The 10,489-nt window shown below is 38.8% G+C and overlaps 2 protein-coding genes across 2 annotated transcripts in view; both read left to right on the forward strand.

The window, feature by feature from the left end:
• The window catches only part of fam20cb (FAM20C golgi associated secretory pathway kinase b), a 38,381-nt gene extending 32,710 nt beyond the window's left edge, over positions 1-5,671 (forward strand). Inside the window, exons 6-10 of the mRNA XM_053639796.1 lie at positions 1,430-1,610; positions 2,759-2,868; positions 2,959-3,040; positions 3,177-3,236; positions 3,712-5,671. Coding sequence (XP_053495771.1) covers positions 1,430-1,610; positions 2,759-2,868; positions 2,959-3,040; positions 3,177-3,236; positions 3,712-3,970 — 692 coding nt within the window. The 3' untranslated portion in view covers positions 3,971-5,671. The remainder of the gene's footprint in view (positions 1-1,429; positions 1,611-2,758; positions 2,869-2,958; positions 3,041-3,176; positions 3,237-3,711) is intronic.
• A 1,563-nt stretch (positions 5,672-7,234) lies between these two features.
• On the forward strand, positions 7,235-9,444 carry foxl3 (forkhead box L3). Its single transcript, XM_053640497.1, has 3 exons — positions 7,235-7,485; positions 8,192-8,360; positions 8,661-9,444. The coding sequence occupies exons 1-3, from the start codon at positions 7,382-7,384 to the stop codon at positions 9,081-9,083; spliced, it is 696 nt and encodes a 231-aa protein (XP_053496472.1). The 5' UTR covers positions 7,235-7,381; the 3' UTR covers positions 9,084-9,444.
• The last annotated feature ends 1,045 nt before the right edge of the window (positions 9,445-10,489 follow it).

Raw genomic sequence — 10,489 nt, forward strand, 5'->3', positions numbered from 1 at the left:
CCTCAACTACCAACCATGACAGCCTCTGTTTAGACAGAGGGGCACCCTTCTTAACACCTCCATAACAGACAAACAACTGTTCCAACTGTCTTAACTGCATTGTAGCCTCTACATAGCACCTCAAGGCCCGTACAGGGCACAGGAGCCCATTGGCTGGAAGGAACACAGCTCAATGGACTGATCAATAAACTGGTGTAGGAGCACTTTAGGAAGGAAAGTTGGATTGGGCCAGAGGAAAACACGATACCCTCCGGTTTCCATCTCATGCAGGACTGACATCCACCTTTCCCTCGCCATAGCCCCCATAACTCCTCCGCTCAGTTCATGTCACTACATGACTTTATTGGTATTTATTTATCTCGACCAATCTTGTTGGTGCTGCGATCATCCACCAACTGTAGCACCCTCTCTGGCAGTCAGGAGGAATGAAACAGAACCAACCGGATGTACATTCGACTAAATACTCTCTGGAATTACAGACTGATTCTGATCACTAGATATGATGATATAATCACTAGCATAATGATTTCTTCTCAGAATACAAGCATATACAAAACATACAAAATTGTCAAATTCACTAAAAGCAGCTTTGGGCGGCTGTGGCTCAGGTGGTAGAGCGGGTTGTCTACTAATCGTAGGGTTGGTGGTTCGATTCCTGGCCCATGTGACTCCACATGCCGAAGTGTCCTTGGGCAAGACACTGAACCCCAAGTTGCTCCCGATGGCAAGATAGCGCCTTGCATGGCAGCACTGCTACCATTGGTGTGTGTGTGAATGGGTGAATGAGACACAGTGTAAAGTGCTGTGGATAAAAGCGCTATATAAGTGCAGACCATTTACTTATTGTATAGTGTAAAAAAGTTTTGCATATAAATGAGTGTAAAACCAGATCTTCAGTTGCAGGCCAGACTTCTGCCTTCTATGCTATACAGTATGTTCAAGCAGATACAACACTTGCACTCTTACATTCTAGGATGAATACTGTAGGGTCAAATCTGTGTGTGTGTGTGTGTGTGTGTGTGTGTTGATGAACACGATTTAATGTCGAGACACACTAACTCTATAAAATCACCTCGCCTCAATCCCATATAAAAATGTAATTATTTGGACCAGCAAGTGAACTATGAAACTAGGCATCATGCACTCTGAATGGTGCAGTGAAGGAGTGAGCTATAATGCAGGCGGGGTTGCATAACCAAGCATTAATCACCAAGTACAGAGTAACCGAGTACAGGGGACACTAGGTGGCAGTGTTGGTTTTGAATTCTGATATTGCACAGCAAAAAAAGCAAAAGGGCCAACACAGAGTGCACCCTGCTTTGACGATCAAATCTTTGCCACAAAATCTTAATTAAGCTTACATGCATTATATTTATCTCTGTACACCATTGTGTTTATATGACCCTAACCCTCTTTTTCTCCTCCACAGCCAATAATATCTGTTTCTATGGTGAGTGCTCGTACTACTGTTCCACTGAGCACGCTCTGTGTGGGAAGCCAGATCAGATCGAGGGATCTCTGGCGGCGTTCCTCCCTGACCTGGCCCTGGCCAAGCGCAAAACCTGGAGGAACCCCTGGAGACGCTCCTACCACAAGCGCAAGAAAGCTGAGTAAGAACTGCACAATCATGTCCATACTAGATCTACCAAAAGCGCAGGGATCACATTCAGCCTTACATAAATTATGACTTAATATATAGATAATGAGATAGATATTCAGTGGATAAGCTCAATGCTTAAGACAAGGTTCTTATGGTGACTCCTGAAGTATTTATGTTTGTCTTAGGGATTAAATAATAGCACACATTTCCCTCAGTGCTAATATACTCAGGCTCCACTATCAACTCAAACCTATTATTATTATTATTAGTAGTAGTAGTAGTAGTAGTAGTAGTATTGTTCTTCTTTTGCTTATTGTTCTTCTTCATATTGTCCTTATCTTTGCTTATTGTTATTATTATTAGTAGCAGTAGTATTGTTCTTTTTCTTGTTGTTGTTGTTGTTATTATTATCCTTATCTTCTTTTTATTGTTATTATTATTATTATTATTATTATTATTATTGTAATCATTACTATTAATAATAATAAATAAATACTAATTATTAATAATGATAATTAATTAAAAAAGAATGGAAATGGGCTCCTATTTTATAATAATAATGCATATTAGTAGTAGTAATAGTAATAGATAATGATGATGATATAGCATTATCTATAATAATAATAATAATAATAATAATAATAATAATAACAATAACAACAACTCCCTTTATAATATACATCTTTTTCTTTAGATTTGCACCAATATGGGACTAATTTCAGGACTACTTTATTTGTCACAATAAAAATTCACAGTAACACAACAAATGCAGTGGAACAAAATAAATAAAACAAAGTGAAGACTGATGGTATAAGCTTTATTAGCAGCAAAAGATTTAGAAGGAGTACTGATGGTGTCTGTTATGACAAATGTTCAGTTGGATGGCAGGAAACTGATATTAAAAAACTAAGAATCATTACAATTGGAATCCAGAATTATTGGGGATGTAAGCAAGTGTACTGGGTGTAAGGAAGTGTAGTGACTCCGAGAGCAAGATCCCGAATAAAACTGAGTAAAGATGAGCAGCCAGTGCTCCATGTGGCATTCTCACATTACTGAACAGCGGCCATGGATTTAGGTTTATTCTAAACAGATCCTGCATTTTTACATCAGATAGTCTTGATAGTCTGCTGTAATGGGTTCTGTGTGTGTTCCTAGGTGGGAGGTGGATCCAGACTACTGTGAGGAGGTGAAACAAACTCCCCCCTATGACAGTGGCACTCGTCTGCTGGATATCATGGATATGACCATCTTCGACTTTCTCATGGGTAACAGCGCTCTCTTGGTTGTGATGCTAGTTCATGTTGTACGTATTCGAATGAATCATAATCAGAAATAATTATTTACATTCTTTACAGGGAACATGGATCGTCATCACTATGAGACTTTTGAGAAGTTTGGAAATGAGACCTTTATTATTCATCTTGATAATGGGAGAGGGTGAGACAAGGCTCTTCTTTGTTTCATAAGCAGTCATTTAAAAGAAAATGCATTTTTATTAGAAACTATAAACTGTAGTTTTAATCTGTCAATATGTTAAGGACACAGAAAACATGAGTTTTCTTTCTCATCTCAGATTTGGCAAACATTCCCACGATGAAGTCTCTATTCTGGCACCTTTGAGTCAGTGTTGCAGGTTAGTCATAAAAATGTTTACATTTTATTTGTATTATTATAATATATAATTTTTTTTTTACCTGTGGTATGATGCCTGAAACTTTGTTGAATATCGTTTTAGTTCATTTATCTTGACAGACTTAATGTTCATGCTCTTCCTGTTTTGCAAGACAATTTTCTATTCTTAATTAAGAAGACAACACAAAAGTATAGTACAGTATTGTGTTGTATTGTATAGTATAGTAATTATAAAGGCATACATTCTGAGATCCTTTCAAGAATACCTTGTGAAAATGTTGGAATACCTTTATACTGCCATTCTTTTAGCATTAAATAGTTTTGCGTAATGAGACAATAACAAAGAAATCACAAATCATTTTTAAGCATTTTATTTAAAAAAAAAAGCAGCAGTGATGCCATTTTCATAGCTGTTGTGCTTGGCTTATCATGCGGTCTGGCTAGATAATTACTGGATGATCGCTGCATTTCAACAGAGTGAAGAAGTCGACTCACTTGCGGCTGCAGCTCCTGGCTAAAGAGGAATACAAGCTGAGCGTTCTCATGGAGGAGTCACTGAAGAGAGACTCACTGGCCCCCATCCTCATCCAGCCCCACCTGGAGGCTATGGACCGGCGTCTGCGCCTCGTGCTGCAGGTGCTAGCTGACTGCATCGATAAGGAAGGCTACAGCAGTGTGGTGGAGGACGATATGACGTCGGAAAGAATGGACAAAGGCTCGGCTCCTCTGAGGTAGTAGGTCTGGAGGAACTGCTCTTCCAGCTTTCCAGCACGTCTCAACAGACAAAGAACTTCTCACAAGGGAAGCTCTCGGAGATGACTTTTCTGAATTCAGTGAATTCCAAAGACTCCGTCCGCAATCGGTGGACCGTGTCTGTCACGTTAAAGACATACATGTGGACAACGTGTGCGTCGCTGCCTGAGTTTGTGGACATATGTGTCTTAATGCAGTATAATGGGGGTCTTTTATTCTTGCTCTTTATGGCAAAGAAGAGCTGTGCATTTAACAGAGGTTTCTTTTTTTTAAGTCGAAGCGCTTTGAGTGGAGTGCAGGTTAGCTCCAATATGTGTAGCTGCCAATAATTATTTATTAAGTTTTATATTTATTTTCAAGAATTGTTCGACCAACTTCTTATATCAGTGCAGAAAAGATGGATGATTCAGAGACAACTTTAATGAAATTTCAGTGTTTGTGATAGCATTTAGAAAGTGATTGTTTTGTGTATTAAAGACATTCCCGATATAGCCTGTTGGATACCAAGAAAATCCTACTTATCACTCTCTAAATATCAATAAATCATATTAACGCGATCTGTATGATCACCTGAAGGGTTTTTTAGCAAATCTAATCATAAATATAATAACAGAGCATTAGAAACGTTGCCTAATATTGTGAGTGCTGGGTGTGTTCATTTATAAGACAAGCTGGGTTGACATACAGAACACACAGTAAATGAATTACATCATAAATATTAGAGGTAAATACTCGAATGGACCAGCATTCTTTGCGTTTTTACCTTGAGGTTTAGCCGACATGTATAACAGTGGTATTTCGGCAATGCACACACACACACACACGCAACCACATTCACCAGATCCTCTGCATATTTAACAGTTTGATTTTGACTGATTTTCAATATATTAGTGGGCTTTGTATAAACTGTGGCGTGATCGTGCTAGGCTGGAACGCTGCTATGTCAGAAAACTCAACGTTAGGATTTCGGAGCAAGCAGGGTACTGAGATATGCATAACTGTGCAGGAAAAGCGCTCTCTTTCTTGCTTTCTTTCTCTATCTCCCTCGTTGGAAAGACAACCTGGTCTCTCCTCTGCTATTACGCACGAACTTGTGTGTGTTTGGTCGTAAGGCTTTTATTTTATTCAACAAAACACCCTTTCTTGTTTATACTTAACCTTATTTGCAAGGGTTTTTACAGTCTATTTACAGATTCTGATCACATTTATTTCCAGTATATTTAAAAAAATCCTGGTTTGGACATTATGTATAAGCCTTGTATTTACTTTACCATTATTTGCTGTCCTTTTTTATTTTATTTTATATATATATTTTTAAAGGAAGCGTGAAAGTGGGTGTTAATGTACAAAGCAAAGACTTTAAACTGCACTAGAGCATATTTCAGTATCTGTTGAAGAAGACCTGTACATATGATGTGAATCCATTACCTGTGCAATCATAGAAAAACTTGAACATGTGGGTTCTATATAAATGGGTTACATGACTAAGTGATGGCATTGCATTACCAAATGAAGGTCATTTGTTACATTCACTGTACATTATTTTACAGACTTCATATTGAGTTCGGTCAGAAATATCACTAACATATGAACTTTAGAGATGCATATATGCTTTTTAATTGCACCGTTTCTGTGTAAGGTTTCTTTTTCATGTCCAAGTGCAATAAACTGACCATTGCAACACATCTGTGTACTGATATGTTGTAGCTGGCCTGAGTTTAATCGCAGAATTATTGTTATAATTATTAGTTTTATATTGTATAACAAATATTTATTTCATTTCAGTTTTTCACAGCTCGAAAACCAGGAGTTTATCTTCAGCCATGTGACAAACAACCAGTTGGGGAAAACAACAACAACAACAGCAGGAGTGAATGCCCCCCCCCCCCCCCCCCCCGTACGGCGCACATTTCATGTTAGAATAACTTTCCAAAAAGGTAGAGGTGAAAAAATACCCACACATCCTAAATATTTGGTGTAACATAGAAGAAGTATAACAGGATTTCGTGCGTTGTGCAAGTTATGATGTCCTCCACATGCCCTTAGCTGAGGGAACCAGCGTCTAAATTTAGAGACACAACAGTCCTACTAACAGAGGACGGAAACGGAGCAGAAAGTAAAGTCCCTTGGGTCAGCCAGAACTCAGTAATCGCGATCAGACAAGCCGCAGACACCAAGCAGAGGAAAGCGCGACATGGGAACGCAGCAGGACTTGCACAGGCACACGGGGTTGCCAGATTGGACAAATACAGTTGAAAATAACCTTGTGTTTCTTGCTATAATCTGTGCAGCTTTTGCCGATTATTCGAGGTTTACTATAGTTTTGGATGGCTCATAAAATCTGGCAACCGCACATCATTCCTGATTCACACACACGCGCACGTTTCCTGCGTATTTACGCAGTCAGATGTTTTCCAGGCATTTTAAAACTATTGTTTTTCCCCCAAAGGTATTTTTGGTTCGCCTATAGTTTATGACTAACATGAGTGTGTGTTCAGACTGAATATACACACCTCCGGAGCTTTTCAAAGGCATGTCACACACAAAGATAAGTAAATGATATGCTTTCGGGAAACAAACTAAAACCGAACACACACACACACACACACACACAGACCCGCCGCGCATGTCAACATCATCTCATGTCGCTTATAGTTCCTTCTCAACACGAGTGTGCGTGCGTGTGTGCGTGCGTGTGCGCGCGCGCGAGCGCTCCACCAGGCAGTAGCTGCAGTCTCTGTCAGATTGGAGGCCACACACACACTCGAGCCGCCGCAGGCTGTTTGTCGGCCTCGCAGTAAACCCTGGCCCTTCATCTGGTCCGTTTAGGCTCCTTTTGAACACACACGTCCTCCCGTTTAGTCACGGAAACGCAATTTATGCTCATTACACAGCATTATAGATTATATCTACGGAACTCGATTGGCTGCTGGAAGATTGGTGCGATTCGGGCTGTGCAAACACGGCGCTGTGTGGAACAAACTCAGTCAAGAAACGCAAACACTGAGAGCCGCTCACCTTCCCTGTGTGTGTTACAGAGCCTGGGTCCACGTTCAGCCCTATTAAGTGGTTTAAGCTTAAAAAAGAAAGAAAGAAGCATGAGGAAAGAAAGCCTCAGTTTTAAGACAGGACTGGACCACCCATAGTCCCGGTGTGTGTGTGTGTGTGTGTGTGTTCGTTTGCTGGCTCCATTATTAAAACCCATTTAGAGCGGGTGGGGGGGGGGGTTACAGAACGGGGGAGAAGGGGAGGTAAGGGGGGCAAGAGGGGGGTTCCACCACACCAGGCCAACACTAAAGTGTGCTCACTCCACCAAGTTCCCTTCTGCTCTCAACAGCTCTGAATTACACTGAATTATCATCGCAGGTGACTCTCCATCCTGCACTTCACACAATGTTCGACAATTCACAATATCCTTACAACTGCTTTAATTATGATGGAGATTATCCGTCCTGTGGCACTGAGGAGGAGAAGAAAGTGTGCAGACCTGCTTACAGGTATCTAAACATTTAAATCTCATTATTATTATTCTTATTAATGAAGTTTGTTATTGTTGCTGTTGATAACATTTTTATACAAAAATATACCGGGAACTATTATATTGATAACAGCTCTTATTCTAATTATTCTAATTATTATTTCTTATTTATTTAAAAATTAGTGTCATTAACCATAATACTAGTAATAAAAATAGAGTTGATTAACAATAAAGTTATTATTGTTGTTGTTACACGATTATAATAACAAATAGAATTAATAAAAATACTTTTGATAATAATGGTTATAGCAAGTCTATTATTCTAATTATTACTAATCATCCTTATTTAAATTTATTGTTATTAAACATAATAAATGTATTGTTAAAACACATACGTTTATTAATATTACTTTTTTATTACTAGTAATGTTGAGATTAAGTTAATAAAATCTTAGTCCAACTGTAATATAACTATTGCTGTTTAAAATACAATTTTCATTTGATCTTTTTGTTGAGTCAGAACTAGTGTGAATAATGCTAATATGATTTGTGGTCATCAAAAGTTTGTGCGTAAAAGCAGCTCACTTATCCAAACAGCAAGAATAATGATCTACTTTCTGTAATTTTTGTAGCATTTGCTTAGTGCTTTCACACCAGGACTTGAAACCTCTTTGCTGCTATTAATTGTCTTTCACTCATCATTAATTTCTTTCTTCATCTCACAGTTATATTGCGCTGATAGCTATGGCCATACAGCAGAGTCCAGAGAACAAAGTCACCCTATCGGGCATCTACGAGTTCATCATGAAAAGATTCCCTTATTACAGATCCAACCAGAGAGCCTGGCAAAACTCCATCCGCCATAATCTCTCCCTCAACAGCTGCTTTATAAAGGTAAGAAGGGTGCCAAAACATTATACCGCACAAATGCATGCCAAGATTAAATTAAATGAAAATGTAGTGAGTGGAGCGCGTGCAGAGCCCTGCTCACAAACAGTTTCACTGTTTCAGGGTTGAACTTTTGTTACACGGCTTGTGTCTGTTTTAATGAGCTTGTGTCTTATTTACTTTTTTAGCATCTGAACCCTCTGCCTAACAGACACCTGCAACTAACTACACACACATATACACACATGACTGAGCCACATTTCCAATTTTCTACGAGATCATGAGGCCAAAATTTGTTTTCCTCAGGTACCTCGCACTGAGGGCAATGAGAAGGGGAAGGGAAATTACTGGACTTTTGCCACAGGCTGCGAGTCCATGCTGGACCTCTTCGAAAATGGCAATTTTCGACGCCGTCGTCGTCGGCGACGCAACTTAAGCCTGGGATTCAGGGAGCCGGCTGAGCCCTTCAGCCCCCTGGACTCGCAGCAGAACGCCACGGTGCGCTCACTTCATCCTGAATCCTTTTGTCCAGAAAGTTCAAACCACAGAGTGGACCAGCGCAACCCTCCACTCAGCAAACCCGAGCAGGAGATCAAATTCAGCATCGACTACATTCTGTCCACGCCAGACCCCTCACCAGGGTTTAGACCTCCACACTGCAGCTCTGCAGGAGCCGTGATACAGCACCTGGAGCCTCAGCAGCTCAACCTGCACCTCTGGACCCTGTAACCTACACACTCTGAAAAACTCGCAGAAATCATGAAACCTCACTGAACTTTTTGAAGGTGTGGTGCAAATTAGTTGGGGCAATAATGTGATGATTGTTGTGTTGAGTGCATCTGATTTTTGAGATAAAATCTTTAAACACAATGTAGGTACAAATATTATGGACTGGACTAGCACTCATGGTACAGTGGATTAAAAAAAAAATCTGTAAGTTACCAAATGCACAGAATTTTTTTTTTTTTTTTGCCGTAGTTATTAGGCTTGTTAGCAGAATTTGTTTCCACCTAAAGACTAGGTATAAAGTTGTTCTGCTTTAGTTCACTAACACATCCTTTAGGTTTAAAGATAATAAACCAAAGTTTTATAATTGTGCTGACATTGACATATATATATATATATATATATATATATATATATATATATATATATATATATATATTCTTTCCTTGGTTGGGTTGTATAATTTGGACGGTTTTGTTCAGAGTGTGGTGTTTAACCTGCCTTTGGAGTTTAAATGTTGAGTATTGCACCACCTTTTGGAGAAAGAGTTGAGGGTTGAGGTGCTATGTTGTTTGCACATTTCAGCGTTTATATTCTATATAATTTCCCCTGATACACACTGCTCTGTCAGACATTTATCGACAGACCATATCTCTTACAGACGAAAAACAATCTGACCCGACCTTTTTTTTGTTTTACAAGAGAGACGTGTTCACTAATTACATACACTCAATTTAGCTGCTTCTTATATTCTGTGCTCAGAGGACAGATTTCAGTTTAATAATTTAATAATCACTGTAAAATGTAATGTTGATAATCTGTGATCATTCAGTAGGTTAGAGGAAAGTGAAAGAATCTTTTTGTGCAATACCAGCATATACAGTATGTGCGTACTATACTGATTCTAATTTTATTTTATATTGTATATAATCTGTAGAACTGCTTTCTGGGGTTGGGGGACGACCACATCCACACATGACAAATTAGACAATTAAAACAAATCTCTAATCAGGTGGTAAATCTATGATAATTTGTAAACTACACTAATCTTATGCAAATATTGAAATAGCCACGAAACATCAAATTTATTGCCTATTTTTGTGTCATAATATAAAAAATTATACTTCAATTTAAACTTAAAGTACAATATACCTTAAATGAATTAAATCTGCATTAAGCATAGCATAGAATTTGGCTTAATGAATATATCTTCCTTCAATAAACAGCTGCCTACTGAAAATTGTAAAACAATATCAATCCGAACACAGTTTATTACAATTAAAGTGTCAGAACAGCTAGATTAAAACTGTGTCATTCTTTGTATTTTAAATTCTGTGTTTCCGTGACATGGTAATTTACATGCTGCCAAACCAGTGCGGTCTAACCTTCTCCAAATCCGACTAATCTCT

The sequence above is a fragment of the Ictalurus furcatus genome, chromosome 13, assembly GCF_023375685.1.
Source record: "Ictalurus furcatus strain D&B chromosome 13, Billie_1.0, whole genome shotgun sequence".
Lineage (NCBI taxonomy): Eukaryota > Metazoa > Chordata > Actinopteri > Siluriformes > Ictaluridae > Ictalurus > Ictalurus furcatus.

Bases quoted from the DNA above. Each gene is read 5' to 3' on its own strand.
- foxl3 (XM_053640497.1), top strand. From the start codon at position 7,382: ATGTTCGACAATTCACAATATCCTTACAACTGCTTTAATTATGATGGA. The intron at 7,486-8,191 runs GTATCTAAACAT...TTCATCTCACAG, and splicing joins GTGTGCAGACCTGCTTACAG to TTATATTGCGCTGATAGCTA. The intron at 8,361-8,660 runs GTAAGAAGGGTG...TGTTTTCCTCAG, and splicing joins TCAACAGCTGCTTTATAAAG to GTACCTCGCACTGAGGGCAA.